The 20,015-nt window shown below is 43.2% G+C and overlaps 1 protein-coding gene across 1 annotated transcript in view; it reads right to left on the bottom strand.

Annotated features, from left to right (window-relative positions):
* LOC132382508 (guanine nucleotide-binding protein subunit beta-5) overlaps nucleotides 1–20,015 on the bottom strand; it is an 85,725-nt gene that overhangs the window by 64,438 nt on the left and 1,272 nt on the right. Inside the window, exons 3-4 of the mRNA XM_059952777.1 lie at nucleotides 12,279–12,390; nucleotides 7,499–7,635 (exon numbers count right to left, since the gene is read on the bottom strand). Of these exons, the coding sequence (XP_059808760.1) occupies nucleotides 7,499–7,635; nucleotides 12,279–12,390 (249 nt within the window). The remainder of the gene's footprint in view (nucleotides 1–7,498; nucleotides 7,636–12,278; nucleotides 12,391–20,015) is intronic.

Raw genomic sequence — 20,015 nt, 5'->3', positions numbered from 1 at the left:
GTGATTGCATTTAGAGTCCATGGTTCACCTTGAGCTTTGCACAACCGGCTTCTGACACCATAGGCGGCGAAGCAGGACAGCTGGAAAACAGCATTAGGAGGGAGAAGGGTGTCAATGCCACCTGAATGTTCGGTCACCATAGTAGATAACAAAAGGACCATGCCAGCACCTTTTCCCAAGGCGCCAATGGCTAATATCAGGGACGATTTTTTAAAGGCAGTTGGAGGAAAGTTGAGGAGAGATGTCAGAGGTAGTTTTTTTTTTAAAAACACAGAGTAGTAAGTACCTCAAATATTCTGCTGGGGTGAGTAACAGAGGCTGACACATTAAGGACATTTAAGAAACTCTTATTCAGCCACAAGGATAAAAGAAAAATGAGGGTTATGGGCTTTACGGGAGTGAAGAATTAGATTGATGTGAAGTAGGCTGAAAGGTTGGCACAAGGGCTGAGCAAAATACATGATCCTGGTAAAGGCTTTATTCATAGACATGATCTCTGCCCCTGAACTAAAATGAAAGAGGGGGCAAACTCAGCCTGGATTGCAGCTATGGCTGGAGAAGCGCTGTCAAGAGGAACAGGATCAGGCAGCAGTGACGTTCTCCATCACCAAGTAGCCCCACCCCCACCAGTACTCACCAAAATCTGGAATTCTCAATGAGAGCTTGAGCTCAGGAGGAAATGAACTGAGAAATTCCAAGAGTACACTCCATTGTTTACTGCGCTTGGAAAATGGCTTTAAAGGTAACTCTTTTGACAGCAACAGCAGGTTATCTTGTTAAGTCTCCCTTACGTAGTGGGAAGTTCCAATGTGCTTCACCTGAGTTCAGGTGACGATCCAAGGCCAAGCCAAGGCGGATGAGGAACAGGACCAGAAGAGCAGGGAGTGGAGCAAAGCCTTCAGTATTGGTCCCGGGACTGGTGGGTTTATTGTATGAGGGGAGATTAAGCACAACGGGACCATGCTCTCTTGCATTTAGGAGAATTAAATGTGATCTCTACTGAAATGTACAAGATTGTTATGGGGTTTGACAGGGTAGATATGGAGTTGATTTTTCCCAGCGCTTTTTTTAAAATCTAAAACCAGGGCTGGCCATCTCCTAATAAGAGGTTAGCCAGATAGCCGGAGTTGAGAGGAAATGTCCCCAAGCTGACAGTGGAGCATCTGTGGAGTTCACTACTCATGTTAGCTGTGAAGGCTCAGTTGCTGAGCACACTTGAGACTGATTGGTTTTTAAACTGTCAGGAAATAAATGAACATGCAATTAGTGCAGCAAAGTCACTCTGAGATAAAGAAAAAACCGCCACATTCTAAATGGATGGTGGAGTAGACATGACCTATTCCCATTTTTAGTTCTCATATTAAGGATAAACTCTGCCATGGAGAGTCCCGAGCCCAGCTTTGAAAGGTGGAGGGTTGGGCATGAGCCTATCAACCGCCCTCCCCCCCCCCCCATCAAAACCCAGGGCAAAAGAAATGCCAATGGAAGCTCTAAAAACGAGAGGAGGGATCTTCAAAGATGGGCAACACCTGGGGGCAACTTGAAAGACTGGTCCAAGGCAGAGGACTCTGGCAAGCTGTTGTTGGCAGCCTGTGCCCCAGTAGGGGTGATGGGCTTTAGAAGATGAGGATGTTAAGGATAGATTTGAGATAACAGAGTGGATACAAGTTCAGAAGCCCTTGCCAGGTGTTCTGTTGACACCGGATAGATAAGGAGGTGAGGCAATCCTATGCACCTGACTGATTAAAGCAGTTATGGTGTAGGCAATTACATCAAAGAATGCAGGAAAGAGTTATGATTAACCAACTTGACAGTCTTGCAGAATAACGCACACAAAATATCTGGAGGAACTCAGTAGGTTAGGCCATGGAGGGGAATAGTCAACACTTTGGGCCAAGGCCTGAATACCATTTGTGATGTTGATCTGACCTTTCTGAGGACAGCAATGGGAGTTGGGGAGTACAGCCTCGAACTGAAGGGAGTCGAGTGGTCATTTATGTTCTGTTAAACAATTACTTAGTACTTTGGAGAGGAGGGAGTTGTTGGAAATGGTCTACTGGCACAGTGCTGTGTGGACAATGACTGAATGAATAATCCTCCATTTCAATTGCTTGCATTTGTTTTTTTTAAAAAACAAGTTACAAAAAATAGATGCATAGAAATAATCATAGAAACTAGGCCCTTTTTAATTCTCTAGTTGAAGTGGCTACTTCACACAAGTGATGGTAATAAGACAAGCAAGCTTCCGCCTGCTCTACAGGGAGCCGTTGTGCTGGGTTCTCATGACAGATGCCACACTTCTCCGGGGATTGGCTGGAACATCTGCCGAAACACTGCCTGGAGTCTGTTGATTCCTGTAACAGCACTGAACTCTTATAGGATACCCACCGGGAGCTTGTTACTGCTAAACTGAATGAATAGGCTTTACTCAAAGCAGTGAGACAGCATATTCTGCACCTCTTCAGTCTGAATAAAGTACAAACATGAACTGGCTCCCAAGTCAATTTATACCCTTCCTCGCTTAGAAAAGCTGCCATTTTTTTCCCCCCAGCTATAACCCACAAGAATGAAATCAGGTCAGTTGCTTTCTCTGCATCATTTGGGATGGGAAGAGCACCAGGTGAGATAATAGGTTGCTTTTAGAACTTTACTCTAATTAACAGGAAATCAGAGGCACCTCGGGGCTTGGAGCAGACAGGGTGGAGCCCTGAGCTGTAACAGGCAGGCAGATGGAAAAGTATGTCAGAAGGCAGCTTGCGCAAAGGATAAGTGCATGTGGACACTATCCTCACTTACTGTTAATCCTCTACCTCAGCCAGAGTTAAAAAGATATAGAGTCCAGAAACGGGTCCCACGTCCATGCTGAATGTCAAGCACCCATTTTCACTAATCCTAACAACTCTGGTCTCTTCACATCCTTATCAACAACTCTGCACTCCCTCCCTCCCCGCCAGATTCTGCCACTCGCCCACACGGAAAGGGGAGTGCACGGTGATCGATTAACCTGCCAAACTCAACGTCTATGGAAGAAACTGGAAGCCTGTATTCAAAGGGAGAAGATGCAAACTGCTCACAGAGGGCACCCAAGCTCAGGGCTGAACCAGGGTTTCTGGGGCTGTGAGGCAGCAACTCCAGCAGGCCTTGCAAAGATCAGAAACGTTAGGAAGAATCCCTGTACACAAATTAAACTCTGCTGATGCTGCACGGCATTCAACTAAATGCCAGCATCTTTTTTTCTTAGTTCTGTACATTCCTTATATCCATCCTATATTTTTCAGCAAAGGTTCTTCTAACTAGAAAAAAAGAAAAGAAATGCTTTAAAATTTGATATTCCAGTAAAGAGCAATACCTGGTCTAAGAGTACACATATTTTAAATGCTGTTCAACTATATTTTTATGTGGAGCAGACACATAGCTACCTAATCTTATTCACATAGCAACACTTGTACCACATCTTTGTCCATTACTTGCACTACCACTGAATCACATCTATTCACCGTGGGTTTTACTCGAGTAAATGAGGGGTATAGATAGGGTAAACGCAAACAGGTTTTTCCCCACTGAGGCTGGGTGGTACTCCAACCAAAGCTCATGGCTTAAGAGTGAAAGGTGAGTAGTTTAAGGGGAATATGAGGGGATTATCCAAGATGGCGGTGCGACGCAGCTTGCAGCGGCCACTCCGGAGCTGATTATCTGTTATTTGTGAAGTGGGGTGCCGTGCGCAATCATAATCGATTGAAAACGGATGTGGGATCACGGAGAAACATCTGGAAATCTCCAGGAAGACCTTCCTCGTTGCTGCTGCTACTGCTGTTTGGTCTGGGACTCTGCTGGGAAGAACAGGCCCCCAGTCCTCGGGGTCGTGTTGCCGATGGCCATTGGCGGGGCCATCTTAATGTGCTTGGCAGAGGATGGTGCTCGGAGAAGCTGTGCTGGAGGGGATGGTCGTTGGCTCGGAGGTTCGACGGACTCGGAGTCCGCTGCGGTCAGGTCGCTTTCGGTGTGTGCTGCATCTGCGAGGCTGAGTCGGGCGGCGCCGTGGAAGTCCATAGCGGGGGTACTCCCTTCTGCCGCCGGTGTGGGATGGCGAGTCTGTCAGGACCCTGGGGACTTGTGGAAACTGTGTGGTGATTTCTTTTGAATTTATAGTCCTTTAACATCTTAGGACTATTTTTACTGTGCCCATAGTCTGTTTTTTATCAATTATGCTATTGTTTGCACTGTTGTAACTATATGCTGTAACTATGTGGTTTTGTGCAGGTCTTGTAGCTTTAGTTTTTGGTCTTGTTTGTCTGGTGGATTTGGAGCTCCTTTCCGGGGAACACACTAAGACGGTAGCGCGATATTAATACGCAGCAGCCTCTCCGGACTCTGGATTGGGGATTGCCAAAAGTTATGTGGATTTTCCGGTGTAGTCTTTTTTGTCATATGCTTTTGTGATATCATTCTGGAGGAACGTTGCCTCATTTTTTAACTGCATTGAATTTGTGGTTTCTAAATGACAATAAAGTGAATCTGAATCCTCTTCACTCAGAGGGTCATGAGAGTGTGGAATGAGACATCCGCACAAGCGGTCCATGCGAGCTCGACTTCAACATTTAAGAGCAGTTTGGATAGCTACATGAATAGTTGGGATATGGGGGGGCTATGGTCCCTGGTGCAGGTCATTGGAAACAGGCAGTTTAAATGGTTTCTGCCATGGACTAGATGGGCTGAAGGGTCTGTTTCTGTGCTGTATTTCGTTATGACTCTATGAGATTACTCCAAGTTAGACAAAATAAAACAGGTTGTCAAGTACTGAGACGAGGAACATTTCACTTGGTCTCACTGGGACACTTCTGACTCTTTCTTTTTATATACACTCAGAGAAGTTTTTATTCTCTGGAGATGGCACAGCAATCGATTATTCAAGGCAAAAGTGTTTAGCTTCATTGACCCAAACACCAGGGCCATCAGATAAAAGAGCATATCTTACCCAAATCAGGGAGAGTAATCAAGGTTTGGCTGAAGGGTTCAGTTTTTAAAAGGTGGGAGAGATGAAATAAGATTGGTTAATGGCTCTGTGCGCAATGGTGAAGGGTCTTGGGACAAAACGTCAACTCAATGGGTGGGGGGTATTTAGCCCCAGTACTGCAGTGGTCCTTAGTCACAGCTGGGGATTACAAAGAAAGGAATTTGTAAAGTACAAGGAAGACCGTGAAGGGACTTTGTAAATTTAAAGTAAAAGAGGACAGGGGAAGGCAACACACTGTGGCGAATTAGGTGGGCAACTCATAGCTCAGGAAAGGAAGTAAGTGGCAGAGCCCTGTGTAAATTGGAGACACCAAGGACTGCAGATGCTGGAACCCGGAGCAAAAGACAAGCTACTGGAGATCTCAGCAGATCGAGCAGCATCTGTGGAGGGAAATGGACAGCCCACGTTTCAGGTTGTGACCCTTCATCTGGACTGGAAGAGGAGAGGGGAAGTGGGAGGTGAGGAGAAGGCGTGAACCAAGAGCTATTGAGAAATCAGTGGATCCAGGGGAGGAGGAGTGATAGGCAAATGGATGAAGAACGAATAGAAATTACAAAAGACCCTAAGAGATAAGAAGCAACAATGGAGATCGGGAGCTATCAACTCCAGCCTCTTGCAATGACCACTCTTCCCTCCTTAATCTGTCACTCCTTCTCACTTGGATCTACCTATCACTTTTGAGCTCTTGCTCCCTCCCTTCCCCTCACCTCTTTATACTGGCTATCTCCCCTCTCCTCTTTCAGTCCAGGTGAAAGGTCACAACCTGAAACTCCTTTTGTCCATTCCCCTCTACTGATGGTTCCTAACACACAAACTTCCTGTTATAATTTGTTTTCTGGCTCTATAGAAACTGGGCTCACTTTGGGATTCTAGCTCGTGAGACCAGATAGCTTAAAAAAACAAAATCATGGATAAAGATGGAAATAGAAGTGGAAGTCTTATGCCAGGTTTGGTCATTTTGAACTAAAGCTACAATTCATCTTAAGGGCTATTTCGAATTATATACCCAAGTAAAGTATATGTAGGAAAATTCAAAACACCATGACAGAAAGATGACTCCTTTGTCCCTTAAGAGGATTTAGGATATAATAGCTATTTTACAAATGACGTCTGAGTTTATCAAGCATAGATTCCAATAGCCTTCTACACTCCTTTTTTCCAAATAGGGATTTTAAACTTGACATGATCACATTGTTTTCCAACCATTATTAAGAATTTTCTGAGTAACACTCACAGAATACTGGAGGAACTCATCAAGTCAGGCAATGTCCATGGAAAGGAATAAGTAGTTGACATATTGGGACAAAGGGTCGTGGGACGAAACGTCAACTCATTATTTCAGTGCATGGATGTGGCCTGATCTGCTGAGCTCCACCAGCATTTTGTGTGCGTGTCACTCTGGATTTCCAGCATCTGAAGAATCTTTGTGTTTAAGAATATCCTGGAATGGTTACCCAATGATTTCAATACAATGAAGACAGCAGGTCATTTCTTTAAGTATTTGAACATTGCAGTCTCAATTCCAGACTTCAGTTCCAATGATCTGAACATTTCCTTCATAAATTTACATTGAGATATTTTTTTCAATAATCAAATAAGTACTCAAGCTCAAGTAGGAAATAACTTAAACTATATAATTAAAAGTCCATTATCCAGAAAACTGATTACATTGCAAGCTTATTTTTAGCACTATGCTATTGAAAATTGATTTAACCCTGAGCAGATGACATTTTCAACCGTTTTCCGTAAATTACACCAATCTGGAAATTTGACCTGACACATCTGATTGAATAATAGAGGCGCTTTGCACTACTTTTTTGTGGGGGTGCCCATTGCACTGCACTGACAAGAGAATATAGTTTTAAAAATAGAACACCAAACCCTGCAAATAAGAGAGAAGATGACCCAATTCTTGACTCTTCCCTCCCATCAAAACAAAGCACCAATCCCACCAACCCGGAAGTTCCACCCGACCCACAATTTGTACCTGGACCCTGCAATCTTCCCCATGCCTGCTACTTCTGACACCCCCTGACACCTGGTGCTAGCATTCCTGATGCTGTCTCTCGCAATGTTGCTGGACAATTTGATAATGACAGAAACATTTCCACACTGGGCTCTGATGCCCCTCTTACACCCCTAGACTACAATTCGCCCCTTCAACATTGCCCGGTCATGATCAGCCACTTGTCATGAGTGAATCTTGATGCAATGGAATGTTGTGTTAAAATTAATTTCCAACTAAGTGAATTTTCTGTCTCTCACACCACATTAATGTCATCCCAACTCACCTTTAAAATGCACTGAAAATTCTAGGTATATTTATCTTTGAACTATCTCCTGTTCTTTCTGCATTTGTGAACTCTCAAAATAAAACCAAAGGAAGGCATCTTGGTTGATATTGTTTTCAGTAAGGTGGAGGATGCTCCCAGCTTTACCTTGCTACCGAGACACTTCTTGTCAAATGATGGATGGTATTCTAACCTGGGAGGAGCTGACAATTCGTCTCTTGTCTCTGCACCAGTCTATGCACAGCACTTTATTTCCATGGCCTTTGAGAGTTCGCCTTGTCTTCATCACAAACTGTCCAAGTGCCTCTGTTCTCTCAGCCACCTGATGAACTGGAACACGCAGCAAGAATAAAAATGATTGGTAACATTTAAGACCCAGTCACAAAGTATGAAAATTTAAAGCAGTTCACGCCATCTCATTTTAAGCAACTTGTTTACATCAAGAAAGAAGCAACCGTTTCTCAGCAATCCTCACATTTTTTCCACACTAACATAGAATGTTAGACTCTAAAGGAAGTCAATTACCAGTTTAATCATCTTTTCGCCTAAACAAATCCTTAGGCAGAAAGGAAGACTGACACTCCATACACAAGAAAACATTTGGGAAGACAGGTTATTAGGTATACCTGTACACCTGTTCATTAATGCAAATATCTCACCAGCCAATCATGTGGCAGCAACTCAAAACCATGCAGACATGGTCAAGAGGTTCAACTGTTGCTCAGACTAAACACCAGAATGGGGAGGAAATGTGATCTAAGTGACTTTGAACGTGGAACGATTGTTGGTAGCAGACAGGGTGGTTTAAGTATCTCAGAAACTGCTGAGACTTTCGTGCAGGCAGATTCTTGAGTTTACAGAGAATGGTGCAAAAAACATACAAAAAAATCCAGTGAGTGGCAGTTCTGCGGGTGAAAACACCTCGTCAATGAGAGGAGTCAGAGAGAATGGCCAGAAAGCTGACAGGAAGGCGACAGTAACTTAAAATAACCATGCATTACAACAGCGGTGTGCAAAAGAGCATCTCTGAATGCGCAACATATCGAGCCTTGAAGTGGGTGAACTACAGCATCAGAAATCAACGGACATACACTCAGTGGCCACTTTATCAGTAAACGAATTACCTAATTATGTATCCACCGACTATATATAAATTGGCAACACAGGTGTAATACATACACTTTCAACTAGCTGGTAGGGCTGAACCATCGTCTAATAGAGACCTCCAGCACAAATTAAAAGGATTGTCCTCTCTTATATTACAGTTGCTGACTGACCTCTTGCTGCAATCCAAGTGTTTGGTGCTTTCCCTCGTCACTTCAAGTTGCAGGCATCTCCTAGGCATGGGCCACAGGTGCTGACAGATCTTTTAGCTGACATCTTGGTTCTGAACAAAACCGTTGCTTCGACACTGCCATAAGTAAACTACTAATTTAGAAACCTGGATGCCTGGAACATCGGTCCGTAATTTAAAAAAAAAATATGGCCTCATACAAGGCCTAATATAGATGCACGTACAAGATGCCTGAGGGACTTGGTACGTCAGGCATGGAGGAGAATAAACAGTCAGTGAAAGCAAAATGGAGGACTATGGAAGAGGAAAGGGTTAGATTGATCTTAGAGTAGATTAAAAGGTCGGCACAACATCATGGGTCAAAGGGCCAGTACTGTGGCTGCCCTGTCTATGTTTGGCTAAGACTCTTCACGGTAACTGCTATCTGTGACTCTGGTCCCAGATCTATAACATAGTTAACATGCAACTCCAGCTGAGGTTTCCAGCGGTATTGAAGTTAGGCATTGAATGGATCACCAGACTGGTCTCACTAAATCCTGCAGGCTCTAACTGTACCTGCAGCCTCAGCACAGGTTGAGGCCTACGTGGCCTGCAGTTGTGAGCCAGTGAGACTTTGGTTGACCCAGAGGTGAAAATTTTTGCAACATCCCCTATTCCACCCGTGTTGCACAAGGGAGTGGCATTGAGTCATTAGTTCACGTGTAGAGATCATTTCAATTGCTTTCGCCAGATACAGCATGGGGAGTGAGCTTGAAGGAAGGTGTGTGCAAACTGCTTTTGACTGGGTGCCTTTTATCAAACAGGTCCAGAGGATTTGACTTTCTTAATGTTCACTTCATTGTTTTTCATAATGTGGATCATGATTCCGATCACATGGGTTGCAAGCAAAATTGAAAGCTGTGCAATAAGGTGTGAAGGACCAGGCCACTGGATACAGTTCTTCTGCTCCTGAACAACTCTGGAGAAGGCCTGCAGGGCACTTCAAGCTGGTCTGCAACTTGCTGCAGAATCTCACCTCACCACAGCAATCTGCAGGCAAGTGTGAACTGCACTTTCAGTCAGGAGCCAGAGGAGGAAGAGGAGGTGGGAGCTGGGTGGTGAGAAGCAAGAGGAAGAAAGAAGGCAAGTTGAGCTGCAGTTTTTAGCCGGGTTGGTTTAAATCAATACATCCTAATAGCTACAGTCCCAATTCCCAATTTACCATCAGTCCTACATTTCAATGATCATCTATTTGATGGCAAGAAACTCGAATGCCTAATAGATTAGATAAAAATGCATGGAAGAGGTCCAACCCAAGTCTCTCACTGTGTAAATTACCTCAGCTCAAGCTGTTGGAATTTTAACGTCACAATGCTGAATTTTAGTCAGAGGTTTCTTACAGTCACAAACCACATGAAGTCTGCTTTCTGTATTAAAGACTGGTACCCAATTTCCTTCAGTGTAAAACCTCCGATCATTCAAACAGGACAAAAGTGAAAACATTTTACACCACCCTGCTGCTTGATTTTGAAATCATTAGTTCCATGTTTAAAGTTTAGGCTTCTCATCTTCCCTACAACAGCAAGCCAATGTCCTTCAACATCACTAGAAAGAAAAAGCCTCAGAGGTAAGTTTGACCATTGTCCAGATCAAATAAAGTAGAGCTTCATTCCCAATTCTCTGCTTATTGCTTGACAGCAATTCATTATTTGTCATTGTCCATGCAAAATTACACAAACAAGAGGAAAAATGCGAAAAGAATAAGCTGCTACTGGCTTCATTGCCACTGATATTTTAATCTATGGTTTATTATCCATTAAGGTGGAATCAATAGGCAGCCACTGAGATCAGCCAGTTCCAAAAGGATAAAGGCTGGCTTTAATTTATCTGATAAAGCAAGCGGGTTAGGAGTTTAACAATCTCATCAAATTTTCCTTGACACGCTAAACAGAAAAATAATATATAAATAAACTTTTGCCTGTTTTTATCATCTTGCCATCCTTGCCAGGACTGTAAGTAAATGTGCTGTGTGTCTAACTTGCCAAGGGCTAACGATCATGTATTGAAGCTGATGCCTTTTAAAAACTGTGATCTGGAGCTAGTTTACTTGATCTGACTAGGAGGAGGAATTGATCTTTACTAATCTGATGGGAGAATGAAAAGGAGCTGGTGGTGGTCTTTCTTGAGATTTTTTTTCTTCTTGTGACTGTCTAGCAGATTCTGGAATGGGGAAATGAGGCCCATTTTGTTTTTGGCAGCTTTTGATTGCAAAATACCATGAGCAGGCCCAAATTCCTGGGGACTATTAAATGAACCCCGACTGGCAATATTGATCAAAATACCCCAATACTACCCTTACACACGTAATGACAAGAAAATTCATATGATAAGGGAAGTTTGGACTGATAGACTAGAACAGGACTTTTTGCTGATTCAAGCATACTTGTGCTTTGAGAATAACAGAAAGATTGACCCCCCCCCTTTGGTACTTACTTTAAGTTATGAATGCCAGTGAGAGTATTTGCTTTCAGAATTGGTATCAAGCTTTCTTGAAACACTGCAGAGTGCATAGCTGGGCATTATGTATGTTGCTATGACTAAATGGCTTGCTGAATCTTATCAGGGACTAGATATGGGTCATTCCATCACTGTGGCTCAAGTTGCACACAGCTCAAGCAGGCACAAACAACACCTATTACTGAGACAGATGGGTTATCATAACAACCCTTTAGTTTCATGGTCATTACCAACCACCAGCCTTTCGCTCCAGATTATCTGATGAACTGAATTTAAATTCCCCAGCTGTTGAGCCAGGATTTTAACTCATGGTTCCAGATCTTGGATTCCCCTGGATTACTAACCCAGCAATTTAATCACTATGAGATTGTTCACTTTAATCAATCCAGAAATAATTACAGTGAAAGGCAAGAGTGGTGTACGTGAACCCTAAAATGGTTTCACTAACATCCTACAAGCTGAGGATACTAAAACCGAAAAAAAGGTGTCAACAGAAACCTGATGTTAATCTATCAATAGTGCAAAAGCTTAAGACATTATTTCCAAGAAAATCTTTCAGATGAATGGTATAGGTATGATTAGGGGCTAATAAAAGTAGAAACTGGCTCCTGGGCACTCAAATGCTGAAGTAACTAAACACTGAACAGTTATTTGATTCACTAATACCCTACATAGTGTAAACATTGGAACAGTGCTTGATAAAGCCACTGCTTAAATCGTGTGTGTGTGTGTGTGTGTGTGTGTGTGTGTGTGTGTGTGTGTGTGTGTGTGTGTGTGTGTGTGTGTGTGTGGTGTGTGTGTGTGTACACGTACACACACATATTCAGCATATACATTAATTATACACGTAGAAATCTTAAATACACATGATAAAATAGATACTAATATTTTTTGACCTAAAATCATTTGTGATGTTTTATCTAAATTATAGCCTAGCAGGTACGTAATATATAAGTGATAAACAGCAGAATTTATAATTACACACGTTTATATACATAGACGCATATACTTTTGTCTGTGCTGTCGTGTTAAACATTGCACAGGGGAGGATACATCAGCTAAGAGCAAGTCTCCTGGCAGCTCCAGTGGCCCTGGCCATTAAGGAGAGTACATCTCCTGGAGACAGGGTCGCTCTGAGCCGCGGAGGGTCCGGGCCCCGGTTTTTACTCCCTCCTGTACTTACGTTCGACATCATGAAGCTTTGCCCTCTCTTCCTCCAGTTTACCCTTGAGTGCCTCTGCCTCGTTCCTCAGCGATGACACCGTTTCGTTTTCCTGCAGCCCCTCGGTTGCCATCTTTATTCACACACACAAGCGGGGTGGGGGTGGAAACAAAGGGAAAGGAGAGAGGAGTTATTTGTTTTGCTTGTGAGCCGGGAGATGCCAGAGCCAGCGGCTGCTGCCCGGTTAGATGGAGGCTGACTGACGTCAGTGGGAGGATACTGATTCGGCAGCCTCCACAATTACAGATTTCTCCTTCTCCCCCGTGAACGACGAGGGGCCGTTATCAGGCCCGGCGAAACGGAAAAAGAAACCATCCCGCCAGCTCGACGGAATAACAGCCTCATCTGTCAGCCGGGGAGCTGGGCTCCTCTTTGGGCCAACGTGTTGGTTCTGTCTGATTCTATTCCACGGGGAGACAGCATTTGCGACAGGAATGACAGGCGCTGAAATTCAAACTGATTTAATGCAATATTCAGGCAAACAAACTGATTGAAACGAAGTTGCGATTTACGGATGAATCTCCCACCAACTTCCTATTAACTTGCACGTTGAGTTGGTGGTAAGGAAGACAAATGCAATATTAGCATTCGTTTTAGAGAGGTCGAGGGTATAAAAGCTGTGGCTATATAAGGCAATGGTCACATTGTACTTGGAGTATTGTGAGCAGTTCTGGGCCCCCGTCTTAGAAAGGATTGGATAGAGTCCAAAGGAGATTGGGCAATGATCCTGGGTTAATATGAGGGCCACTTGACAGCTCTGGACCTGTACTGGCTGAAGATCAGAAGAATGAGGGAGGAAACCTATCAAATATTGAAAGGCCTAGATAGAATGGATGTGGAAAGAATGTTTCCTATATTGGGGGAGTCTGGGATTACAGGGATCAGCCTCAGAATAGAAAGACATTGCTTTCAAACAGAAATAAGAAGGAATTTCTTTAGCCAGAGAGCAGTGAATCTGTGGAATTTACTGATTCAAATAGCTGTGGAGGCCAAGTCATTGGATATATTTAAAATGGAGGTTGATAGGTTCTTAATCAGTAAGAATGATAAAGTTTATAGGGAGAAAGCAGGAGAATGGGGTTAGGAGGGATCATAGATCAGCCATGATGGAATGGTAGAGCAGAGTCGATGGGCCAAACCAATTCTGTTTCTACGTCTTATGACCTATATAGAATGGATGGGTACATCTGAATCCGAGGTGGGACCAATTTCCTTGTTGACAGCTTTGTTAGAGCTATTGGGGAGGGTTTAAACTAAGTTGGCAAGGGGATGGGAACTGTAGCAGGTGGCATTCAACAAGATGCAGTGTGTAGTGGGACTGTGAGGAAAGACAGGCAGATGTTAGGGCAAAATTGCAGTCGGTGCGATGAGTTGAAGTGTACCATGGGGACAGAATTGATGTATACAGGACTTAAGGTGTTATATTTGAATACACTCAGTGTACAGAATAAGGTAGATGATCTTGTAGCGGAGTTAGAGATTAGCAGGATTGATGTTGTGGGCATTACTGAGTCGTGGCTAAAAGAGGATCATAATTTAAATCAAAGGATACACATTGTATCGAAAGGACAGGCAGATAGACGGAAGAGTGGGGTGGCTTCGTTGGTAACAAAATGAGATAAAATCCTTAGAAAGAGGTGAATAGCGTTGGAAGATGTAAAATCCTTTTGCAGGGAGTGAAGAAACTGCAAGAGTAAAAAGACCTTGATGGATGTATAGACAGGTCTTCAAACAGAAGCCAGGATGCGGGGTGTAAGTTACAAGAGAGATAGAAAAGGCATGTAAAAAGGGCAATGTTACAATGGGGAATTTCATTACGCAAGTAGATCGGGAAAATCAGATTGGTGCTGGATGACAAGAGAGGGAACTTGTAGAATACATAAGAGTTGACTTTTTAGAGCAGCTTATGGTTGAGTCCACTTTGGAAAAGGCGATTCTGGATTGGGTATTGTGTAATGAACCAGATTTGATTAGGGAGCTTAAGGTAAAGGGACCCTTAGGAGACAATGATCATAATATGATAGAATTCACCCTGCAGTTTGAGAGGGAGAAGATAATGTCATATGTATCAGTATTACAATGGAGTAAAGGGAATTACAGAGGCATGAGAGAGGAGCTGGCCAAAGTTTATTGGAGGATGACACTATCAGGGATGATGGCAGAACAGCAATGGCTGGAGTTTCTGGGGACAATTCTGAAGGCGCAGGGTAGAAACAGCCTAAACATGAAGAAGTGTTCTTAAGGGAGGATAAGGCAACCATGGCTGACAAAGGAAGTCACAGACAGTGTAAAAACAAAAGAGAGTCAAATAATACAGCAAAATTTAGTGGGAAGTTAGAGGACTGGGAAACTTAAAAACCAACAGGAGGCAACTATAAAAGCCATAAGGAGAGAAAAGATGAAATACGAAGGCCAATAATATAAAAAGCAATACCAAAAATTTAAAAGAGTAAAAGAGAGGTGAGAACGGATATTGTACCAATGGAAAATGATGCCGAAGGGGTAGTAATAGGGGATAAAGAAATTGCTGACAAGCTGAATTACTAAACATGAGAAATTCTGCAGATCTAGAAATCCAAAGCAGCACACACAAAATGTTGGATGAACTCAGTAGGTCAGGAAGCATCTATGAAAATGAATAACCAGTTGACATTTTGGACCAAGACCCTTCTTCAGGACTGGAAAGGAAAGGGAAAGATGACAGAGTAGAAAGTGGGGAGAGGGGAAGGAGGCCAGCTAGAAGGTGCTTGGTGGGTGGGAAAGGTAAAGAGCTGGAGATGAAGGAATCTGATAGGAGAGGTGAATGGACCATTACAGAAAGCGAAGGAGTAGGGGACCTAGGAGGAGAAGACAGCAGGTGAGAAGAAGTAAGGGGCTAGAGTAGGGAATAGAAGAAGAGGGGAGGGGGAGCATTTTTTTAAATGAATGGGAAATCAATTTTCTTGGGTCACTGTGGAAGACAAAAAGAGTATGTCAGAATTCAAGTGTGTAAGGAGGCAGAAGTGAGTGTAGTTGTTATTACTAAGGAAAAGGTGCCTGGGAAGTTGAAAGGTCTGAAGGTAGTTAAGTCACCTGGACCAGATGGACTACACCCCAGGGTTCTGAAAGAGGTAGCTGAAAAGATTGTAGAAGCTTTACTAATGATCTTTCAAGGATCAATAGGTGCTGGAATGGTCCAAGAGAACTGGAAAATTGCAGAAGTCAGTCCATTCTTTAAGAAGCAAGGGAGGCAGAAGTTAGGAAATCATAGGCCAGCTGGTCTGAATTCAGTGCTTGTGAAGATGTTGGAGGTCATATTGAGCATGAGGTTTCAGGCTACTTGGAGGCACATGATAAAAGAGGTCAAGTCAGCACAGTTTCCTTAAAGGGACATCTTGGTTGACAAATATGTTGGATTTCTTTGAGGAAGTAACAGGCAGAATGGACAAAGGAGAGTCAGTAGATGTTGCTTACTTGGATTTTCAGAAGGTCTTTGATAAGGTAGCACACAAGAGGTTGCTTAACAAGTGCCCATGGTATTACTGGAAAGATAACAGCATGGATAGAAGATTGTCTGACTGGCAAGAGGCAAAGAATCAAAATAAAGGAGGCATTTTCTGGTTCACTGCCTGTGACTAGTGGTGTTCTGCTAGGGTCAGTGTTGGGACCACTTCTTCTCACGCTATATGTTAATGATTTGGATGACAGAATGGATGGCATTCCGGCCAAGATGGCAGATGATACGAAGATAGGTAGAGGGGCAGGTTGTATTGAGGAAGCAGGGCATCTGCAGAATGACATGGAGAGATTTGGAGAATGGGCAAATAAGTGGTAGATGGAATGTAGTGGAGGGAAGTGTACGGTCATGCGTGTTAGTAGCAGGAATAGAAGGCAAATACAATGTTAGCATTTGTTCTGAGAGGACTAGAATATAAGAACAAGGATGTAGTGCTGAGACTCGATAAGTCGTTGGAGTACTGTCAGCACTTTCCGGCCCCTTATCTAATAAAAGGATGAGCTGGCATTGGAGAGGGTCCAGATGAGATGCCTCTGGGCCTGTACTCACTGGAGTTTAGAAAAATTGAGTGGAGGGGGGAACCATCAAATATTGAAAAGCCTGAATAGAGTGGTTGTGGAGAGAATGTTTCCTATAGTAGGTGAGTATAGTACCATAGGTACAAACTCAGAATAGAATTACATCCATTTAGAATAGAGGTGAGAAGGAATTTCTATAGCCAAAGGGTAGTGAATCTGTGGAATTCATTGCCTTGGAAGGCTGTGGTGGCCAACTCACCGAGTATAGTTAAAGTGGAGGTTGAACTGCTTCCATCTGGTAGGCGCTTCAGATCCCTCCAGACTAAGACTAATAGGCACTGGAGAAGTTTATTCCCTACTGCGGTCACTTTGCTGAATAGTTAACTGCCGGTTAACTGTCGGCTAACTATTACTTGGATTGCACTACTTGTATGTATAATCTATATTTTCATTTATCTTTATCATTATTATTGTTATGAGCAGAGAGACAACATCTGCCGGAAGTAAATTCCTTGTATGTGCACAGGTACTTGGCGATTAAAGTCTGATTCTGATTCTGATTCTGATTCTGATACGTTCTTATTAGTCAGAGTGTCAAAGGTTATCGGGACAAGGCAAGAGAATGCGGTTGATAGGGATAATAAATCAGCCAAGGTAGAATGGCAGAACAGACCCAATGGGCCTAATGGCCTAATTCTGCCCCTACGTCTGATGGTTTTATGGTCTTGTATCCTGTAAAAGGACATGAATGAGAGCATTCTAAATAGTTGTATTTCCATTGTAGGGTTTGTGCATGACATTCCAGTTTGCATTTATGCAGACAGTAATGACTAACTCCACCCCACTCTATCTTGCCCCCACTCCCATTGCATCCAAACCCCTCAAATTACTCACATTTATAGATTATCTCAGTATATCTGTTGATTCCAGAGATGAAGGGATTAACCTATGAGGAGAGATTGAATTGCCTGGGACTATACTCTCTGGAATTCAGAAGAATGAGAGGGGATCTTATAGAAACATACAAAATTTTAAAAGGCATAGATAAGGTAGAAATAGAAAAGTTGTTTCCATTGGTAGGTGAGACTAGAACTAGGGGACATTCCCTCAAGATTCAGGGGAGCAGATTTAGGATAGAGATGAGGAGAAACTGTTTTTCCCAGTGAGTGGTGAATCTGTGGGAATTCTCTGCCCAGGGAAGCAGTTGAGGCTTCTTCACTAAATATATTTAAGATACAGTTGGATTTTTTTACATAGTAGGGGAATTAAGGGTTATGAGGAAAAGGCAGCTAGATGAAGCTGAGTTTATGGACAGATCAGCCATGATCTTGTTGAATGGCAGGGCAGGCTCGATGGGCTGGAAGGCCTATTCCTGCTCCTATTTCTCATGGTCTTATATCTCATATATTCCAATGGTCATATGAGGGTAAAGAGAAGTGATTGTTATTTTTTCTCTGTCCTTGACAGTTTTTTTTCAATTTCTTGTAGACTGGAAATTGTTTTTATGTTAATTAAGGATGTTGAAGACATTTTGGTGAAAGTTGCAGTTTTTGTAGGTGTTAACCTTTAGAGACCTAGTAAACTAATTTACTAGAAAGGGATTAACACAGCTGTGTATATTAAAAGTTATTTAAGAACAAAAGATCTAGCAATACTCAGTGTGTATCTGTCCAAAGAATGTGGAGACAGTATTTGTGCCGTACAATTGTTACAGATCTTTCATAATCAATAACTTTGCCATGGGTGATCCGAAGCCTGGCTGTGAAAGGAGGAGGGTTCGGCATGGGACTAGCAACCCCATCTCATAAAACCCAGAGCTGTAGAATGGCCAACAGAAGCATCAAAACCCTCATTCCCAGAGGAGGAGGGATACACTAAGAAGTTGAGTGACCCTTGGGGACAACTTGAAAGACCGGCTCAGGTCAGAGGACTCTGCTGAGCTTCTGTCAGAGGCTAATGCCCCATTGGGGGTGGTGGGCTTAAGAAGAAGACTGACTTCAACAACAGAATTCAGAAGTATTGCTCCTGTTTTTTTTTACACACCAGAAGCTGGGAACAGTTCTGCTGCTGCCACTTCCAGGTCATCTAGATTTATCCTGCTTCCACCCACTCTTGCTATACTGCTTCACTAACACACACACAAAATGCCAGAGGTATTCTGCAGGTCGGGCAGCATCTATCGAGGGAAATCAAAAGTCAACGTTTCAGTCCAAGACCTTTCATTGGGTCTCCTGATGAAGGGTCTCAGCAAGAAACTGCATCGAATTTAGGAACAGGGCATTATGTTGAAGTTGGACAAATCTTTGGTGAGACCACACTTGGAGCATTGTGTAAAGCTTTGGTCATTCTGCTACAGGAACAACATTGTCAAGCTGGAGGGGAAATTTACAAGGAAGCTGTTTGGCTTTTAAGGGCCTGAAGTTGTCCATGCTGGATCTTTATTCTCTGCAGTAACCTAATAGAAGTTTATAAAATCATTATGGGTATGGATAAGGTTGATGGCCATAGTCTTTTCCCTAGGGATTCAAAAGATAGCTAAAAGAGAACTTTACACAGATGGTAGTGAGCAACTGGAAGGAGCATCGGGAAGAAAATACAACTGCAACATTTTGGATAGGTACACAAGAGGGGAGAGGCTTTCAGGGTTGTGGACTGAATGCTGGCAACTGAGTCTCGCAGGAGGATGTGCTGGCTGACATAGATCTAATGTGTTGATGATCCTGTTTCCAAGCTGAATTACTCTATGACATTATAATTCTGTTAAGGGCCAGTAGATTTTCCAGAGAGCTGGATCCTATTCCTTGTCATATTCCAATGTTCGTTTGAATCACCTCTTTCTTAGATGCTACGTGGTAGATTAATAAATTTTCTAGGAAATCCTGTAAGTTTACTGGGAGTGCAGGAAACAGAATCAGGTGAGTTTAAACACAAGAGTTTCTGCAGATGCTAGAAATCTTGAGCACCACGCACAAAATGCTGGAGGAACTCAGCAGGTCAGGCAGCATCAATGGAGGGGAACAAGCAGACATCATTTTGGGATGAGACTCTTCAACAGGATTGGAAAGAAAGGACCAGAAGCCAGAATATGAAGGTGGAGGAGGGGAAGGAGGACAAGCTGGTAGCTGCCAGGTGAGACTACATGTGGAGGTACAGGTGTGGGAAGGGGATAAGATAGGAATCGGGGAGGTGATGGGAGGAAGAGCTAAAGGGCCCAAGAAGAAGGACAGTGGACCATGGAAGGAAGGGATGGAACTAAAGGGAGGTGATGGAGGAGACTGACCAAAGGGAGGTGATGGAGAAGGAAGGAGAAGGGCTGAGATGGTAATCAGGATGGGGAATGGAAAAAGAGGGAAGGGGTGGGGGAGAAATCAATATTTTACCATCAGGTTAGAAGCTACCTAGAAGGAATATGAGGTGTTGCTCCTCTAACCAGAGATTAACCTCATCGTGGCAGTAGAGGAGGCCACTGACTGACGTCAGAATGGGAATAGAAACTGGTAGCCCATCAGGAGATCTTGCCTTTAGCGGCCGACAGTGAAGGTGAGTTTAAAGACCACATGGAGTCAGGATCCCAATGTATTTAAAGAAAGTTTAGAAATTGCCCCCCCCCCCAAACACAAACGTGTGAGTTAAAGCACTATATCCACTGAGCATATTCAGGATCTATTAATGGAATCATAGGAT

This window comes from Hypanus sabinus, chromosome 28, assembly GCF_030144855.1.
Source record: "Hypanus sabinus isolate sHypSab1 chromosome 28, sHypSab1.hap1, whole genome shotgun sequence".
Lineage (NCBI taxonomy): Eukaryota > Metazoa > Chordata > Chondrichthyes > Myliobatiformes > Dasyatidae > Hypanus > Hypanus sabinus.
Note: the sequence above shows the minus strand (reverse complement) of the source record. Positions and strands in the feature narration are given on the sequence as shown.